Genomic DNA, 21232 nt, shown 5'->3' on the forward strand with positions numbered 1-21232 from the left:
TACAATTTTTTTTAACCGTTTTGTACACGAACATATTTTGCAAAAATGAGCGTTTTTTCGGGTTTCCATTCAAGAAAGCCATTGCCAGCAATACAGAACAAGTTTGTCTGCGTATAGGCGACCGAGCGTTTTAGACAACGTTCGTCTTTGGCCCAAAGTGGATATCTATGTTTCATTCTTTTGCTTTCTTCAATTTACACAATAAACCTAATTATTATAAAACCTGTGTTTGCCAGTTTGACAAATCAGCTCAAAAATGAACAGTTGCGTTGTATGTTTATTTACATTTTGTAATCAGCAGCATTGCCAAATAAAGTAAGCGTTAGCTTGTGTTGTAAGTGTAAAGGCAAATGTAAATACAAGTTACATGGATAGAAATTATTTAGCAAAAGTGTCGAATTAATTTTTGTCAGGTATTGTGTTATTCCGATTTGTACATGAAAGGCTTTTCGAACATAAAAATAACACGTAGTGAATGTAACTTTGGGTGTTCCTGGTCCAATAATTGCCCTTCATTACACCAGAGTTCAGGCTAATGTTATAAACTGAGCGGTGATTAGAATATTCAAATTCTATTGAAATTTCACGTCATGAAGTTATTGTATTGATGTCTTTTTTTGTTTGGTATTTTCAAGAATATTCGTTCCGAGAGGCTAATTTCGTGCCCATAAGATAAGTTCTTGATTAATGCGTTAATACAAAGTCGGAAGCATCAAATTGCAATGTAGAAACTTTTAGCAGTAGTCACAGTATACTTATTGCTAAAGAGTTTAGTGGTTAAGGTGAATAGATGTTCTGTTATTATTTTTTTCCATAACTTATTTCACTTTCTTACCAGCCAAAACATTTTGCAAAAGACAATATCTCCAAACCTTTAAGTTTTCAGATTGATATGTTTGTAACTACCACTTACAATCCAGACTTTTTCTTTTTACTTATTTTATAGACTTGAGTGTCAAAGGTATTGAAAAAAATAACGAGGTATAAACAAATATATCCATATAAGCAAGCTCCTGTCTGAGCCTAAGGTTTAGTAAAAGACTGTCTTTGAAGGAAGTTGTTATTGCTAAAAATTTAACAAAGATGGTGTTAGTTTGGTTGTTTATGTTCTGTTTGTCTGTTCCTTCTGAAGGACGAATTTGGCACAACTTCGATGGATTTCAATATTCCGTTGAAATGACTCCAGTCTCTTCATATGCTGAAGCAGAGATGGGTTGTTCTGCGTTGCAAGCTAAAGTAGCTAACGTTAGAACTATAGAAATCTTTGAGTTTTTAAAGAAATTCATAAACCTGACAGGTAACAAATAAACAGTTGCTGCAATGGTATCAATAAGATTTGCTCCTCCTTCAGTTTTTTTTTCTTTTGTAAACATCCTAGGTTACCCATACGATGTCGCTTTGTATCAGTGCTTTTCAACCGGGTGTTTCGTACACCGCAGGGTGTATCATAATTTTTGAAGGGTGTACCACTTTGATGGGGTGTAAATGCTTGTAAAGCAATACTTATCTGACAGACCTTTTATTCATCCACATTACTCTTTTGTTAACCTGTACGAAATATTACATTTTGAACTGATTTAATGCAACATATATTTTCCGTACACGGTATAAGTGATGTTTCGGCGCAAAATGACGTAATACAGCTGTGACGATATTAACCTGACCCTATTGATCACAAAAGTAGCAATACTAGTTTTATTTTTGACTTACGTTTGGTTGAAATTAGACATAATTAGATATTGTTTGCAAGCAAGTAACTTTGTGCTGTTTGCACACTAACAAAAACTGTAATTTGAACTGTTACTGTCCGCTTTAGATGAGCCATTCTCGCTTTACATCGGTGCTAAAAGTGTCGGAAACACACATAAGTTTCGATGGAATGATGGAAGCAATGTTCATCTTACAACATCCATGTGGTCTTCTGGACAACCAGATAACAATAGAAGTGATAATTGCGTCACAATGGGTATTTTTTACGAACGACATGTTGATCGGAAATTATATAGATGGTATGACGTACCATGTACACATTACAATTCGAGATACATTTGTGAGAAAAAGTCAGCAGGTAATCAAGGATTGGTTGCGGCGGTTGGTGTAATGAGTGGTAAAATAGAATCAAACTTAAATGTATCATTAAATCCTATTGTGATAAGAATGTCTCATCAATTTGTTGTTTGTATCGGTAGCAAGTTAGTTTGCAAACTGCTGCTTGTATTAAAATGATGAACTAAATCTGACATAAATCTGCTTTGTCTGTTGCAGCCACATCATTATTACCATCTTTTAAACCACCAACAACTAGTGTGCAAGCATCTACCAAACCAGCTACTACAATGAAATCAACACGATCCATATCAACCACAAAAGTCATTTTATCATCCACCAATTTACCAACAAGTCTACAACCATCTATCAAACCAACTGATTCAACCATATTAACACCATCCACTCAAATAATTGCTACTGAAAGCTCGCATACTGTCAACACTACACAAGGTAACAAGAAAAAAATGTAAATTTTTGTGAAAGCAGAATGGATCGAACAATCACATTACAACATTGAAATCTTAAAACGCCAACACAGGGAACAAAATGTCAGCTTTTTTAGTTGTATTTACAAGCGAATGTGGCTTAGTAAGTATAAGCCTGTTTCTTTGTAATTGTGCAGATAGACCGAAACTCAATACCGCCATCATTGCTTCCACAATTGGCGGATGCGTCATATTGGTCGTAATTTGCATCGCCATTGTCTTTGTTACGTCACGCAAGAAAAGAAGGTAACAATAGGACGTTTGAGTACAATAATGAATCGTGGTGACATTCACTTTCATAAACCTTTAAAAATACTGTAAACATACTGTACGAGACATTATTAAATACCTTTGGTAGATCATTTCGCTTTATACTTTTCGCAGGGGAAACAAACTGGTGAACGAAGCGGTAGTAATTGAATACAACACAGGGGGTAGGAAAACAAATGCTGGTTGTTTATAATAGTTACAGTAACTTAGTTGCCTGACAAAAACACGTAACTTAGTGTGTATACACTGTCTTGAAGTAGTTTTTATTGACACAAGAATGTTATGAAATAAAATGTATTTTGTTAAACAGCTGGAGAGTTCAAACCCGAAGGAACGTACAACATTCCTCAAATTAAAGAAAACAGTTTTGCCATTCAACATTCAACACAATCACCATCACGTCATCAAAGCGATGACGCAATCCAGGGGCCACGTCACGTAGTTGGACAGGCAGCAGCAAGAAGCAGGGATGTCTACGCTCAGGTCAGAAGGTTAAAACAATCAACAAAAAGTTCACCACAATAGACACACGATCCAATGAACCGGATTTACCCTGCGCTGAAATACGTCGGGACAAATAAATCGAGAAATGATTGCAACTAATCATCGACATTTAGCTTATTGTGTCCATCTGTGGAACAACTTGCAAACTCGTCTCATTTTCTGCCCTATATTTTACTAAATCTGACTATATTTTTGCTATACTTTATAAATCTATGTTTTTGTGGTTGAAATCTTGTGTTTAATTCCTATGTTTTCCTACATTTTTTCAGGATTTTCCCGTTTGTTGTTTCTGTAGTTTGTTTAGGACGGTTGCGATGGGGTTATTTGTATATGTTTTGATCATGCGTCTTAGTCTATTCGGCCAAATGCTTACCTTTTTTCTCGGAATTTGTAGCATACATTTACGTTTCAAACTTGTTTAACATACATGGACTCGTTTCGTTTGCATCTACTTGTATTGAGTCACGAGTTTTTGACAATCGTTTATACCAGCGGCCGTCAACTCTCGATATGTGTAAAACCTTTATCGTCATTTTTTGGTTGTCTATTAAATTTTTTTTTACTAGCAACGCGCCAACACCCCTGGCACAAACCATTATTAGACACAAGAATGAATGATATTAAAAAAGCATGTTGTGTTGTGTTTTTATTTACAATCTGTCATTAGACAACGCCAAATGTTGTTCTCCAGAGTGTTTTAAATGTTAAGGTCCAAACCTAAATTTGAATGTTTGGCAAACATGCACCCAGAGATACCTGGAGCTACTTTTAAATGTTTTAGAATAGAGTAGCGACTTGGATACAAACACATAACAAATTTGTTGCAAAACGTTCAGCGTAGTTAAGTCAGGCTGCTTAATTTTAAGTCTATTCAACAGTAATGTTACAACAAAGAATAGAAGGCAGAAACAAAGTTATCAAGACGAAGCACTATAAGTGAAAATAGGTATAAACACCAGCAATTTGTGTAAGCTAAAGTAAGGCTTTGAATATCAACTAATAGTTTATTGACAATGGGAATATTCAAATTTTATTTCAATTTTACGTCGTGCGTCAAAAACACGGTTTTAAAGGGTTTCTATAAGCCTAGCGATTTTCTTGACGTAAGACTTTTTTGAACCACGTACTATTAAAGCGTTCAGTGACATAATAAATTATTTTAATGAGTCAGGTTCGGCTACGAATAATAGAAAGGTTTTGTAAATGCTCTGTTCTCCGAAACAAATGTCTATTATAAATTACTAGAATAGACCAGAATTTATATGTAAGTAACTTGCTACTGGGTGTTTATTATTGCAAAACGGGTGAAAACCGATAAGTTTAAGTGGAATGATGGCGGCTATGTTTTAGTACCAGCGAAAATTTGCCACCAGCCTAATTACTACCAAAACATCACAATCCACCAAACCAACTACTAACACCGTATTAGTATCTACCAGGACTAATTGCCCCATACACCAAACAAACTATTACTGCACTAATATTACTCTCAAGCATATTAACACCATTAGCGTTACCACTTTAATATTCATTAAACAAACCAAAAAACACTCTATTGCCGTTCTCAAAGTTATGAACACGATGGTGTGTGCGGCCACTTGTGAATTGACTGTCACGTTAAGTACTTTAATGCATGCAACAAGCAAGTTTGGAAAGTAAAATGTGCATGTGAAACAAATCTATGGAGGCAGGTGTTGCTTGTTAATTCGTGTGTTGCATTGTTTTTTTCCAATGGAACAAACTGTGCAACAAATTTAGTTCACGCACTAGCGTCCGGCAACAAATAATCCACACAGGTGAATTTGCCAAGTAGAGAAATATATCAAACACGTTTACTTTGTATCAACACATTAGCTGATTTGATCGCGATGAGGTGATTTCTATGGATATCAATCATGTTGTGGGTTTGAATAAAATGCCGCTCAAGAAAACAATTACCTGAATTACGTGCCCGAACCTCAATAGAGTAGCACCAACTTGCGGACTCTGATGGTTCCGGCAATAAATAATAGAGCCTTGCACCTACTCTTGGTTAGGAAATGTTTTCCTGAGTCAGCTGAGCTTCTTGGGCTATGTTCTTCTTTACTTGTTGCTTTCGCTTCTTTTTGTCATTTATTTTTACATTAAAATTTTGCAGCTGCTGTTGCTCCAGCAATAGCCAACACAGTCATCATTGATTTAACAACAGGCGGAAGCGTCATATTAGTTACCATCTGTATTGTATTTTGTTTTTACTATCTCACGAAATAAAAAGAGGTAACTGTGTTTGCAATATCAAAACTAATCGACTCACATTTAGTTATTTGTGCTTTTGCATCTTTTCTCTTTAGGAGAAACAAACCGGTGAATGAAGAAGTGACTTATAACGTTATTTATTGCAACGCAGAGGTAGTTGACAGTTTCGGTTACCATATCATTCATATGAGTAGGAAACAAATCAATTATGTATCCTGAGAGTTATTTGTACAACTTATTTGCCGAATTTATGTTAAGTAGTTTTCTGTTATTTAAACCTAAACGTTTTCCTGACAAAAAAAATCTTTGAAAGAGTCGATAAATTGAAACGCAGGCTATTACAAATATAAGTTACATGGGTGAAAGTTATTGAGCAAAAGTGTCAAATTAATTTCTGGCAGGCTATTAGAACTATTAGAACATGAAAACAACACGCAATAAATGTAACCGTGGGTGTTCCTGGTTTCAACAATTGCCCTCCATTGCACCAAAGTTTAAGCTAATGTCTAACCTGAGCGGTGATTAGAATATTTAAATTCTATTGAAATTTCATGTCATGAAGTTATTGTCCCAACGTCTATTTTGGGTTTGTATTCTCAAGAATATTCGTTCCATTATTCATTCCGTGCCCATTAGATACTTCTTCTTTGTTCTATAAGTTCTTGAATAAACCGTTGATTGTGAACAAAGTCAGAAGCATCAAATATAAATGTAGAAAGGTCTAGCAACAGTCACAGTATACTTATTGCTAAAGAGTTTAGTTGTATAGACGTTCTGTTATCTCTATTTTAGGCTGAATAGACGTTCTGTTATCTTTATTTTGATCTGTAAAGCATTTTTTACCTCATTATTCATAAAACGTCTCAAATCTTGTATTCATCACATTTAACTTTTGTTTTAAATTGTTTGCATGTATATAACAGTCCAATCCACTCACTTTCTGTAACTAATTACAAAACCTTGGAATGTTGTATGTTATTCGCACATTGTGCTTTCCTTTACAACAAAGTTGTTTTAGGCATCAAAAAACAAGTAGGAACTTAGATCAAAACTATATTCGTGGACATATCAACTTTGCAAATTCTGTTTGCAAACTGTAGGTCACGGGGATTTCTCATCTAGGCGAATTAAGTCGTTTGAAAAAGTGACCTTGTCGTAATACGATTTTTTTTTAATCAATCGATGTAGGCAACAAAGTGTTCGAAAATACCTATAGTTTAGTAACTTCGCGACTATGAACATAGGCCTTATCCAGAAAGGCTTTCTATTGCAGTAAGGTTCAAACTAATGTTGTATATTCTGCGGATAATATTTAGATTTTATTCAAATATTACATGACGAACTTTCAAAACACTTTTCTCCTCCACATGAACCTTGAAAGTTGTTAACAGATTGAATCTGATCTTATGCAAGCGCACGCGAGTGTGTTGTTGGTTGCCGTAAATACAGAAGGTTGAAAACGATTGGTTTAGGCTATATGTGTCTAATTGGTATTGCTTATACAATGAGTGGATGCTTTTAGATTTGTAGGACCATAAATATGAGGTGGTTGGTTTTGCTGTTTATGTTGAGTTTGTCAGTTTCTGCTGAAGATCAAAGTTGGCATAACTTTAATGGATTTCAATATTTCATCGACATGACTCCAGTCAATTCATATGCCGAAGCAGAGAGGGGATGTTCTGCGTTGCAAGCTAATGTAGCTGAAGTTAAAACTACGGTTATCAACAACTTTTTAAAAGGATTCCTAAAGCGGCCAGGTAGAATTTGAGTTACTTGATGTTTGTTTAGGTTGTATCGACATGTGCAAAACAGTAACATGTGATTTAACATTTGTAAAACAATACACCTACAACTTTTAATAACTTTTTATTGGAGGTTTATTACGTTTTAGATTTGTATGTAATGTAAGGAACAAATAAAACTAATCCACTCAAAGTTTATTCCTCTTTCAAACTGATATGAATAATGGGTGTTTTTATTTAAATTGAAACGGTAAACTATAAAATGTTTGTTTAGGTGCCATTTATGGGCTGTATATTGGTGCTAAAAGAATCGATAACACAAATACGTTTCGATGGAATGATGGAAGCAATGTTTCTCTTACAACCACTATGTGGGCTACAGGGGAACCAAATAACAAATTCGGAGAAGAAAATTGTGTTGCTATGCTGGTGAAAAAAATTGGCAATTATGAACCTTTCAAATGGTTTGATGTACCCTGTAGATTATTAGGCACAGGATATATTTGCCAAAGAGTTTTTACGTATTTTTGCACTTAGAGAAGTAAAATCTGAAAAATATATGTATTCATCTGCCTCATTAAAACCGAGTAATATTTGCTGTGCAGAAATGAGTTGTCGAGAAATGCAGTTGAAAGTGAATACGTTGACATGAGTAAGTATTTTTGTTTAAACCCTAGTTACGTAGTAGATTTACCACAAGTTGCCAAATATGACTGCCTGTTCATGCTAGGCGTTTGCAAAAAAAGGTTCGGCCTATTAATTAGGCTAGAATTGTTTATGTTCAAGGTAAATTTTATGTAAAGATGCCATCCTCGGTCAAGTTTGGTATTTGTATTTGTCAATGCAATGTTGAGGGTTGCTCATCAAAAATCCTCTCATCGAAATCATCTTTAATATGAATCAATTTTGGAACTTTTTTAGACAGTATTGAGATTTTTATTCGGAATTTCTTTTGTCTGTTTAATTTGTTTTAAAGTGTGTTTGTTGCAAACAGCTATAAATCGCCGGATTACAGAGTCGCACAACCGTGAACCAATCTACATCAACAACTTCCTGCAACTGTCATCGGTAAAACAATCGGATGGCATTAGTCCTTATAACGTCTATCATGCTCATGGTACTAATTGCCTTTCAATATCTAAAGTATGTACTTTGCAGCATGGATTAAAAAATATTTTTATTTTAAATATTTAAAAATGTAGCTTATCATTGATTGGCTCTATGCTTTTATATTTTAAAAATATTTTTTTTAATTCTATCAATCGGTTTTGTTTTGATATTTGTATTGTCCATCAAATCCCTGCAAACGATTCGTTAATCGGTTATGAAACGCATATTATTGCAAAGTAGTTTTATAAAGATGAAATTCACCTAAATTTAGAAACACATTCACCAATCTATGTGAATACTTCGGGACAACCAACCACATACAATCACAAGTTGATGATATCAATCCCTACTGCGTCAGAGAGCGTCGTCCTGATTGCATAACAGTTGATCCTTGGTAAGTATTTTATTTCCGTTTCCATAAATGTTTAGAGAAACCACATTTTAACCCAGTATTCATTGGCCTCGAAAGTTCGACGGGCCTGCAGGCGTCCTTTTTCCACCCTTGCAATTAGCAGTCTAATTCCAGTTGACCTTATTTCTTATCAGTGGTCTGACTGTTTTGAAATGTCGTATACACTAACACGTATAAAAGTTAAAGAGTGTCACAAAAAACGTGAAAATCATTACATTGACATAAACACGTTTGTGCTCATTATGTCTGGTGAAAAGTTGCGTGACCTCATAGGATTATAATTTCTAACAGTTTTATTACATAGTGTTGATACATTTAAACAAACAAATATGCAAACATTTTGGTGTATAGCGACATAAACTGTTTCGCATCTTCCACTTTAACACTATATGTCGCTATTGAGGTAACATAAGCATTTTTTAACGAAGATCAAAGGCCGAATGGTCTGGCGCGCCTGACCCATACACACACATAAAAAATGATCGGGATTCGTCCCCGGGAGTGTCCTGGGTTCGAACCCCGTGAAAAAAGGATCAAACTTAACTTGCAGAGATAACAACCTGATCCCTCACAGAAGCCAAACTGTTTTTCGGCGGTTTAAACATTATATCGTCATTTTATCACGAACGAAAATGTACAGAATGTGTATTAGAGTTTCGCGGTGTGTTTGTTTTTGTTAACGACGTATAAACTATGGTGGCATTCACATTGGATCAAACTTTAAGCATTTCTGTGGTTTGTCTGTGAATTTTTAGGCCGAAAAATCAAAATCTATTTTGCCTGCGACACTTTGATTGTCAACTCTTCAGAAAATCAGAAAAAATCAGAAATGACGATATGTAAATGTTCTTATAGACTTGAGCTTTAATATTTCTATGTTTATCGACATCCTCTTGTGTAAATATCCTCACATTTAACTTCGATTAGATTTGTCAAATTCAATAAAAATAAATGCTAGTAAATATTTTTTTTGAATTTAAATTCATAACAACCATGGTCGGAAAAGGTCCGTTAAAAGGCTTTAGCACTTTGGTTGCAAACACGAAAACCAGTATTGTTGTACTGTAAAAAAGTAATTACAGCAGAACGTTTCTACACTAATTTTTTTAATTAAAAATTAGAAAACGGTGATTTTTCTAAAGAAAATCTGAAATAGCAGTGGTTAATCTGTCTAGTTTCCCGAAAGTTGGTTATCCTATTTACTCAACCAAGATGAAAAATTTAGTTGTTTTACAGATAAAGAAAACCGAAGAAACGTACAACATTCCTCAAATCGAAGAAAACAGTTTCGCCAACCATTTAATACAGAGGTGTCCACCCCGTGGCCCGTCGGAAGGTTCTGAGTGGCCCACGTAGTATTTTTTAAAAAGACCCATATTTGCAACTTATTCGCCTACGTAATTTATGGCGAACTTTCATTCTGAAAAATTGGCATTTATTGTTTGCTTTATTTCTTTGTTATTAGAGTAGTAATACACAACTGTTCAAGTTACTTTTATTGCGTCACAATACGCGTTGTTACGCATCACAATGTTCATATTGTTACGTTACAATCTGACTCGTGCTTCAAGAGTGAGTCAGTAATGTTTCTTGGTTCATTGAGATACATCTGGTATCAGAGACTCGCACAAAACGCATTTAGTAGTAAAAAAACAAAACGCATTTAGCAGTAAAACATCTTATGCACTCTGCAGTGATATACTTTATGCCAAACAGGAAACAAAAAGCAAGTAACGCTAACAGACCTTTCCAGGAAAGGTTGACATGTGACTTTAAATCCCCTGCGAGATCAGAAATTTCTGACAGCCATATGGAAAAAAAAACCGCTTTGCATTGCTCTGTAGCGATTGTGACATAATTTGTGCAAACTTTGCAATATTTGTTTACCAAAATAGCTCGGTTTTGACTCGCTAGCTCAAAGCTTGCGAGGAAATTAAAATGTATAGCAACCAAATTCAACTGTATTGACAAATCATGTTCGGACTTTGTAATATTTCCTGTCGCAGTTAATTAGGATGCAATTACGTCATTGTGATGTGGTGTTTATGTGCTTTAGCCGTATGTTTTGTACTGTGCTGTGATTGGATGCTGTTTTGTGTGGGAATTGTGCAAGAGCCAATCGCAAGAGCACATGTGTACGATTTAACGCCTTTTTCCGGGGTAAATATAAAACCGCACTCGTTCATTTCGATCTTTCTCTTCCTCTTCTTCTGTTTCTCATTCTCTCCAATAAACAAACGAACTGAAGTGCAAGACAACTGTGTGGAGTTTCCAGGACTCTGTCCTGACAAGCCCAGGAGCTTGGGAGATTAAGGACGGTGGTATACCTTTCTAATTTGTAGTGACTCGGTTTTATAGCTTGTACCGAAACACCTTATTAACACTACAGCTCCATCGTCCATGTCAAGCTCACTGACTTTGGTTCATCGAGTTCATTGTTCAATTCCCATGTGTCACATTTGTTTTCCCGTTTCGAGTTTCGTTATTCGTTGTTCACTCAAGATCGCTGGACCTATAAATACCTCGCCACAAACTTTGTATCTCATTCTAGTTCTCATTTATCTCATTAATGCTGATTCTAGTTTTTTAACGGTTAAAATACTGTTCAAAGTGCGAATTTATGTTCTGATAATATTCGCCTCGACATCGTGTCTCTTGTCAATTTGATGTACCGCTGAACTTATAAACTAAGTAATTTCTGTTTGTTTATTTGTGTGTTACTATTAATAAACTCGTGAAGTAGATACCTAAGTCTGGGCTATAGCAGTTATTAATCGGAGTCAGCTTTGCATTCGCTGCATGTCATTATCAGTGCAGGTTAAAACGTCTGCACTAAGAAGTATTCTATATACACATGCTTTCTGACAGTTAAGATTTTAGTTAAATCAAATCACACAACAAAGTCTTGAAGAATTAAGCATAGTACACAAACAAAAATAAATCTTTTTGCAAGTTCAAAACAATATTGGTGTCCAGGGACAGTTTATAAACATTGCCAAGCAAAAATGCCACCTGGCATTACAAAGCAAATACTAAGCTTACATCACCTGATATTACCAAGCAAACACTAAACAGTCGCTAAATAACACTTATTCAAATTCGCGCTACTTCAGTCGGCATCATGCACTTGCAGCCGAATTTATAGCAAACTGCAAACCCCCATTTTGTTCTTCTTGTCAGACTGGTTGCTGAGCAATGCCTTTTTTTTTTCTGCGAAAACAAGTTCCGATCAAGCCACGAGTTGAGAAGAAGTGGAACATTTTCACAAAACTAAAGTGCTCTGACGGAAAATCCTGTTAAAATACGAATTAAAGACAAGTGTAATCATAGAGCACAAATACTAGAGAGGTAACTATTTGTTCACTCAAGCGTGAAATCAATCATAACTTGTCTTGTTTGGCAAATATTTTGATTTTTGAAGCAATAAGGTATTTAACATCTTCTTTCTATGGAATACAGTTTAGACCGATTCATGATGCACAAATGTTTAGCTAAAGTAAAACTGATTGAAGTCTCCATATGTTTGCAGTACAATCATAGCATTAAAATGCAAGCCCATACTAAACAACGTATTTTTCAAGTTGTATAAATGTAAAGCAATGAAAGCGTTACTTGAGTTGCACACCAAAAACGAGCAATTATAGAGTTTGGCTCATTGAAACACCATCTTTTAATTAACGTGATTAAAAAAGAATTTATTTGTTTCGTAGGAACGAGATGTCAACGAGGAATGCAGATGAACCGAAAAACGTTAACACGAGTGAACACTTTTTAACAAAAAACAGGACTTACATAGTAAAGTAAAACAAAAACAGAACCACAAGTTGCCAAATATGAATGTCTCTCCATACTGAGGGTGTGCAAAATGGGTTCGGCGCGCGGGCCTAATGCGACCTATTGAATAAACTTTGTGTGATCCGCGGAGACGTCTTGATTTCAAAGGCAGTGTGGCCACTTAACAATTTAATGTGGACCCTACAACGATTCAATTGTTTTTTCTTTTCTCACTGGAATAATGCGTCTTGGTTGATTCTGCGACCCGACAATGCGGACTCACTTGCAAATATTACTGGGTTGCTGTTAACACTACTGTTTATGTCCGTGTGCTGGTACGGAACACAGTAAAACAAATGTAAGGATGTTGCCAGCGATCCAATTTTGGTAATTGTATTTTGCCCATCAGTGTTGAAGGTTGCACAACCCCTGCTCGAAATCAATGTGAACATAAATCGCTTTTTGTTTTTGTTTACACTTTAATATATTCTGAAATTGTAAAACAGTGTTCTTTTTTAAACAGAAAATAGAATCATAAAAAATCCCACGAACACACCAATCTACGACCATAATGCCTTACAAGTTGCAGTGGCACAAAAACAAGCTGATGACATCAGTCCTTATTGCGTCAGCCACAAGCAAGGTCCTGATTGCATATTTTTATCCTCAATGTGTATTTTACGGTCTATCTGTATTTAGAAATGTTCAAATAAGGCGCATTACAATCATTCTTTTTTCTATTAGTTTGTTTTTACATCTTACATGTAAAAGCGATATTTTATTCAGGTATAAAATACATTTCAATGCAAAGTTGTTTCCAACAGATGGAATTCAACTAAATACAACAATCCACCAACCTATGTCAAAAACTCGTACAATTAACCATCAACCACGTCACAATCACAAGCTGAAGACGTCAATCCCTATTGCGTCAGCCAAGATCGACGTCCTGATTACATAACATTTGATCCTAATTAATTTTAGATACAGTACATTGCGACACTATTTTTTTTGCATTAGCTTTGTTTATATGTTACTGTAAATGGCATTTTATTCCAGTTTAAAATGTAAATATGTGTAGAGCTATTGTTTCTGCGCCTAAAAACCAATGAATAGACCGCGCGCTACCCTTAATGCTTTCGCAACACAGTAACAAATAAGCAATCTGACTTTTGTTCTTGTTATAAATGCGGTCTAAAATACGCACGGTTTTAGACAACAAAATTGGGCTAACGTTGCACTTAAAAACATGATAAAAACCACACAAATCGGTACTAAAAGTTCCCACAAGCAAAGGGCACGTTATTACAAGGCCGACCAACCAAGTCTGCCTGATCGTAGTTTACCGCCCTCACGTCAGGGAGCCACCCTCGAGGAAAAACACAAGTTAATTGAGAAAAGTCCCGACGGCGTGTAAAATTAGGACAACACACTGGAATGCCAAGGCAGCGCGGTGGGTTGCATTCGAAACGCCAAAATGAAAGCAATAAGAAAACGACAAGAAAACAAACAATAAAAACCTATGGTGAAACAAAAACAAAGAAGATGAATAACATACAGTGACGTAGCAACAAACAAACTTAGTGCCGGTATAGTTAACAAATAAACAAAGGTGATATTATTCGCAAAATATATATTATGGGAAACGAACAACATATAGTGACAAAACAACAAACGAAATGAGTGGCACAACAGTGCAATAAATAAAGTAGTAATATTACTCGTTTGTAAATTTTGTTTGTTTTGGAAACGATGAAGATACCATTGAAACCAACTAACACTGTATACTGTACAACTATCCACTAGATACCAAGAACAATAACAACATGAAGATGTCAATCTCTAACAAAGTAGGACATCGGCCCAAATAACCGACATGGTTTATCAAAAGTGGCGGACATGCAGGCGTTTGTTTCCCGTTGTAAAAATTAGCAATCCTAAACCAATTTCATTACTTGATAAACTAGTTGTTCGAAGTGTTGCCCTTCATGGGAGTATAAATTCGTGTTAGTGGCCAGCGTTAATAAAACCAAGTAAGAATCAAACAAATGTATGTACGAATATAACACATTCGGTGAGTGCTAGATGTCAGAAACTGCTTTCAAAGCCATTTAAGCAAGGTGTCGATATTGAGGTAAATATGCATAATTGGGACATTCAACTTCAAACTGCTATTTTAGATTCGTGTTGTTATGTTGTATCGGTTTTAACGTTTGATTTTGTTGTCGAGAAGTGTGTTGTCGTTGTAGCAGTCTCTTTTTATTATTATTATTTTTACATCTTTTATTGCCTAAATACCTTAATTTTATTTTATTTCTTGCTTAGAACTGAGGATGCCATTATATCGGCGAAATCGATATTATTTATTTACAATACATTGCAACACGAAAAACACAGATTGATTTGGGTGTACTGAAAGCTTCAGTTTACTAAGTTATGCTATTTTAGATATTTAAATGGTAAACAGAAAGGAAACGTTATTTCTAGGGTTTGAACCTAAAATCAATTAATTTTTAACGTAAAAAGGAATTTACAAAACGTGCAGTAAGTTTACCTATACGCATATTGTTGTTACGGACGTAATAAAAATATTTGTTCACGTTCTGCGATTCTTACACGACATACAGGTTTGATGACATATATGGGATCATATGGGTAAGCAAAAAAAATCAATTTTACTTTTGTCAAAAAAGTAATCAATTCTCTCCACGCAAAGACAACTTTCTGAAATAAGATGACGTCATTCCAATAAAACTTCCGTGTTACAGTTTCTGTGCATGAGCAAAGGCGTCAGTTGGTCGATTGCTGCTAGTCAGGCTATATATTTAACACTAAAACAAACATGATTTCGTGGTAAATGCACAAGACTGACATAATATATCAAACAAATAATTCAAAAATTTAATATCGGAGTCACGTGGTAGTATTGTCTATTTTTAACGAGAAATAGTCAAAAGATTTCGATCAAATAGCAATGACAATTAAAAACCAATATGCATGCATGTTCACGACCATGGAAGGCAGTTAGCTTGATTTCACTTTTCTTTCACGGATAATCAATTATCTCAATTGAGGATACGGAAAGTGCTGCGACGTCATCATAATAGAATTTCCTTGTTGTAGTTTATGTGTGCATGAAGAAAACAGTCGCGCGGTTCTTTGTTATCTTTGTAGGCAGTTATGTAGGTTATACCCATGTAGCCGCTGCTGCCTCGATAGCGACTTGTTAAAGGCGGCTACAGTGTAAACTATGATGTTCATTGCAAATTGTTTGGTGAGTCTGATCTTTGCATCTCAATTACAGCTGACTGATTACAGCCCCACAGAGTGTTTCTTATTTCTTTGTACTCTTGAGTAAACGTTTAAAGGCGAACGATTAAATCAGCTTCCACATCCCCAAAGGGAGAAAAATAGAAGAAAATAGACTACCAGATGACTAAAAATAGTCCAAGAATAGACCCAGAATTCCCCGGCGACAAAGTCGAAAATAAGCTATATATATAGTAGAGCAAAATATTGGCTATTACGTGAAACCTTTTTTCCTTTAAGTTATAGAATTCATTTTATGGCAAAGGTGCAATTTATAAAGTCATAGCGCCCTCGAACCGAGCTGCTATGCTTCTTCTCAAGTACGAGCGGCTGTGTTCTACTTTAAACTTGAAACGGAAACGACAGTATAAACAAGAGGAAGTATGCGTAATGATGAACAAACACCTGTTTGTGCAGAACATTCTAGAATAACAAAATGACTCAAAATATCTTATGACTTGCATGAGAACGGAAATACCAACACTTGCATCCAGTTAAAAAGAGGTTAAACACTTCCCCTACATGCTGTGCAACATTATTGCAAACAACATGCTAACGTTAAACATAAACTTTGTGCACATTAATATCATGACCGCTACACCCAGAGCACATGCAGGTTTTGCAAGAAAAGCAAATTTGAACTTAAAAACTATTATTTTTGAGCAAAGCCTGATTAGGGTTTATTTATTTGTCAGAAAGCTTGAACAAAGTCCGTTTCGTGGGTTTTGTAATGTTTTAAACACCAGAATGTGTTGCATTTTTATGTGTGCAGTTTGTGCTGAAGAAGCTTAAATTCTTTGAACAAACATGGTGTTGTTAGTTATTTTTTGTATGTTGTATTTATCTGTTTCTGCTGACGGGCGAACTTGGCATAACCTCAATGGATCTCAATATTCCATCGAAATGACTCCAGTCCAATCATATGATGAAGCAAAGAGAAATTGTTCTGCGTTGCAAGCTAATGTAGCTAATGTCAAAACCACCGAAATCTTTAAGTTTTTAAAGACTTATATAAACCTTTCAGGTGACAATATAGCTCGTTGTTTTGTTATTTCGATAGGAATTGTTTTTAGATATGTTTGTACTTCGGTTTCTGCCACTATGTGACACTAGGATCAAATAACAATTTAGATGAACGAGAAAAACGCTTTTCTGAGGACTTAATAGTACATCCAGACGAAAAGGGTTCACAAACATATTACTTCTAATCTGTTTTTATTTTCAAAGATAAACCCCACTCTTTTTACATCGGTGCGAGAAGAGTAAAAGGCACACTTAACTTTCGCTGGAATGATGAAAGTGATGTTACTGTTCCAAGAAGTATGTGGGGTTCAAAACAACCAAATAATCTTGGCGGAATAGAGGATTGCGTCACAATGGGTTATGCATATTATTTTGTTTCATCTTACAAATTTCATGACGTAGTATGCAGAGGACACAGAGCGAGATACATTTGCGAGAAGAAAACTAATGAGAAAAGTGAGCAGAAGTAAAAAAAGTGTCATCGTTTCACAAGTTTCCGCTCAAATAAACAACATATTTTAAATTAGGATGTGCCATTATACACCAAAGGTAAAGAGTAAAATGTGATAAAATAAGTTATTCCACCAAAATGGAAAGCACTTTCGTAGTTTACTTTCTGTTATACTCCTGCTGATAGTATAAATGTAAATAATTTGAATTGTTGCATCCACGACCACGTTATTAGTGCTAAAACTATCTACTACCAATGTATTGAATCAGGCCTTTTACATGGAAAACCAACCGCTTCAACCGTGATGCTATCTACAATGTCAACCAGTTTAACCATGTCTACAGAATCCAGAAGTGCGTTTGTTAACAACACAACACATGGTAAGTAAACTACATTGAAACTTTTGGCGGATAAAGTTTACTAGATAATTAAAAGTTTTGAAAAATATGTCACTCTGTTTAAAATGACAGTCGCATCGTCTCACACAAAACAAACGCGATTGCAAATATTTGATTTATTAGGAAATGAAACTGACATGACGTCATACCTATATAATTTCCGCGTAATAGTTTCTGCTTAAAGCAGCGCAAGTGACTGCAAGTGTGAATTCAAATTTGTAATGCCTTCCTTTTGCCAAACTGGAAAAGAAATACACAACCCATGGCTATTTCATCTGACTACTGAAAGATTAAGCTAAACTTTGTGAAAGCATGTTATATGCAAACAAGGTAATAGTAAAAAAAATATAAATTGATTGATTGTCAACGTTGTGTTGGTGTATTCATGTTTATCCCTGTAAGGATGAACTTGGCACAACTTTAATGCTTTTCAATAATTTCTAAATGCAAACATTCATACTCCAATGTTGCTTTCCTGACTTTGCAGCTCCACCGAAACTCAACACATCCATCATTGCTTCAGCAGTAGGCGGATGCGTCATATTAGTCATAATCTGTATCGTCATTTTCTTTGTTACGTCTTTGAAGAAAAGAAGGTAACAGCAGAACATTTCTGCTCATCAAACATCAGTACTTCTCTTTGATATACTACATGTTTTAGACATACAATAGCAAAGCATCATTTATTACAAGAATGTTCTAACCTAATATACTACTTTGGTACTTTATCAATTTTGTTTGTTTAAGTAATTTTACATTTCCGCAGGAGAAACAAACCAGTAAACGGAGCGGTAGTGATTGAATACAATGCAAGGGGTAGGAAAATATATGGAATTTGCTTATAATAGTTACTGTAATTATTTTTTCTTTAGAAAAGTAAAAATTTTGAATGCTTAATTTTTCCCAATCTGCATAAACTTCTGAAGTATGTGTTACTTCTTATATCTATCATAGTAAGTTTCAAAGCGAAACTATTCTGTTAAAGGCGCAAAATTATTCACTACCGTACATATGTGTTAATATTTAAACATTTTGGTGAGCTCATGTACATAACTCTTTATAATACGGTGTAGCTGAAGCGCGTTTAGTCATGATCCAACAATTGTGCCTTCCACTGTTTTGCGCTCCATATCGTTTCAACCAAGCAAAAAAACTCAACTAAACTTAACTAAACTCAAACAGGTGACGATTTTGAACCTGAAAAAACGTACAACATTCCTCAAATCGAAGAAAACAGTTTCGACCATTCAACACAACCGCCCTCACGTCTTCAAAACGATGACGTCAACCATTACCACGCAATCCTAGAACCACGACACGAAAACATAATTGTTGACGAAGTCGCACACCAACAAGCGGGAAGCAGTGATGTCTATGCTCAGGTCAGAAAGTCAAAACAATCAACAAAGGTTCACGACAATGGAGAACAATCACATGATCGAAAATGCGATCACGATCAATTGGATGAAGTCAGTTACGACACTTTGCAACTATCTCAACATGTGGAAGTCCACAATCAATTTGCAAGCGGCAGCAATCCAACTAATATCTATGACAACAGAAATGGGGCTAATGACGAATCGGATTCAGCCTACGATGAGTTACGCCGTCACATATGAACAAAACAAACTGAAATTTGATTCAAAACTGTAAATTAACATTTTTGATGGAATAGTGATGTCTATTTGTAGTTACTAGCTTCTATCTATTTTTGGAAAGTTCCAAAGTTGTCGCACTGTTTGCATGTATATTTTGTCCAAAAGTAATATTTTTTTTAGTTCGGTGCATTTCGGCCTGTTTCTTACGGTTTAGAATGAGTGTTCTGACATCGAGCGGTCGTACATGTGTTTGAACAAAGTGGAAACGATAAATCTTTTGTAAGCCAATGATTGCCTCATGATTCGCGCAACCCTGTGACACGAACGTCAGGATTTGAGCATGTATAAAACAAAATAACCATTCACAAACGAAGCACTGATTTTCAGTACTGCAACTAAACAAACATTTTCACATTACTCAACATACTTCACAGAAGCGCAAAAAAACATAAACGAAACATTTCTGTAAGAAAAATTGAATTAAGCCGAAAACGCATGTTTAATCATGTACTTTTTCGACTTTGTTTGACACATTGAGTTGGAACAAACCAATCGCAGTCAAAGTGGCCCATGTAAAACCTGAAGCTTAAATCTGACATATACGTGATAAACGCAGTTTACAAACTTATACACAGCGCCTCCTAGTGTCAGACACGACATAAGCATAAGAAAAACAGCAAAAAGTTAAAAAAATGAAGGCAAATAATGCGCAGCTGAATTTGCTGGTGTCGACAATAAACAACTGGAAAATATGATGATTGTAATAACGTACTATTACCATGTTTATTATGTGAAATAATACTTTTGTATAGCCAAATAAAATACATTTCTGTATTCTTTTGTTTTGATTTCCTATCCTCAGCTGTTTACGTACGATTACGTGATAAAAACAATTTAATTGGTTTCCGTTAAAATATATTAATTATAAGTTACTGATTGAATTACCTTAGCAGTTGTTTTTTGAATGGAATTTCTCAATCTGTCTTACAACAACCTGACAGATGAAAGTGCTGAGTCATTGGCTCGATGTGTTCACAACATCAGCGTTTTGTATGTTTAGGGAAACAACTTCACAGAAGCAGGAAAGAATACCATCCGGTCAAAGTCGCGAGAGAGTGTTCTAAACATTAAATGAAAACTTATGTTAAGACAAAATCACATGTCAACAACTTTAATATTACGCTTATAACCATCTCTGATTCTTGTGCGTAGAAAATATGAGTGCCGAACATTGTTATGAAGGACACGATGGTTTACCACACAAAAATATTGACTTGTTCAATATGTCGTAAAAAAGGTTCACTTTAATCAATACGTCGTACAAAATTTACGTGCGATGCTGATAATGTAGTGTTACAATGTTTTTGTTGGCATAAAAGTTCTAATGAAAAATAAATATTGGTTTCAAACCAGTTTTTTTTAATCTTTCTCTATTGTTTTATTTCAATACGCACGGTCCTGTAGAACTTCCACGCGCGTAACTTCATAGCACCACAACCCTGCGTGTCTAGCGTCACCACTGATGATATTATGGTTAGTACGTTAGCCTTGACATATTCTTACCTTGTAGCCTATAATTTGCTTTCTGAGCTTGTGTGCATTTTATATTTTCGCCTATTAAAACTTTCAGTGCTGTAAAAATATCATAATTCTGCTAAATATGTTTCTGTATTTTTTAATTGCTGTTATTTGGGCCTAAACTTGAACTTAGTGATAAACGATTTCGATACCGTAACTGTGTTTAATTCTTGTATTTTTGACAATTTCGTTATTTTTGACAATTTTTGTAAAGACTTTTCATTATTAGAGAGTCATGCTCTTCTATACATAGTTGTAATGTAACGCATATTTGCCTGTTTTCTATGCATTTTT

At 35.1% G+C, this 21232-nt stretch overlaps 1 protein-coding gene across 1 annotated transcript; it reads left to right on the plus strand.

The window, feature by feature from the left end:
- Window positions 1-1083: 1083 nt before the first annotated feature.
- On the plus strand, window positions 1084-19381 carry LOC145223716 (uncharacterized). Its single transcript, XM_080090109.1, has 5 exons — window positions 1084-1297; window positions 1817-2068; window positions 2672-2780; window positions 18529-18578; window positions 18945-19381. Exons 1-5 carry the CDS (start codon window positions 1084-1086, stop codon window positions 19379-19381), a joined length of 1062 nt encoding a protein of 353 aa, XP_079946235.1.
- Window positions 19382-21232: the final 1851 nt, after the last annotated feature.

Source organism: Phallusia mammillata, chromosome 4, assembly GCF_965637545.1.
Source record: "Phallusia mammillata chromosome 4, kaPhaMamm4.hap1.1, whole genome shotgun sequence".
Taxonomy (NCBI): domain Eukaryota; kingdom Metazoa; phylum Chordata; class Ascidiacea; order Phlebobranchia; family Ascidiidae; genus Phallusia; species Phallusia mammillata.

Coding starts and splice junctions, on each gene's coding strand:
- LOC145223716 (XM_080090109.1), top strand. CDS start 1,084: ATGGTGTTAGTTTGGTTGTTTATGTTCTGTTTGTCTGTTCCTTCTGAA. Junction 2,069..2,671: donor TTGTGAGAAAAAGTCAGCAG/GTAATCAAGGAT, acceptor GTAATTGTGCAG/ATAGACCGAAACTCAATACC. Junction 18,579..18,944: donor GATTGAATACAATGCAAGGG/GTAGGAAAATAT, acceptor AAACTCAAACAG/GTGACGATTTTGAACCTGAA.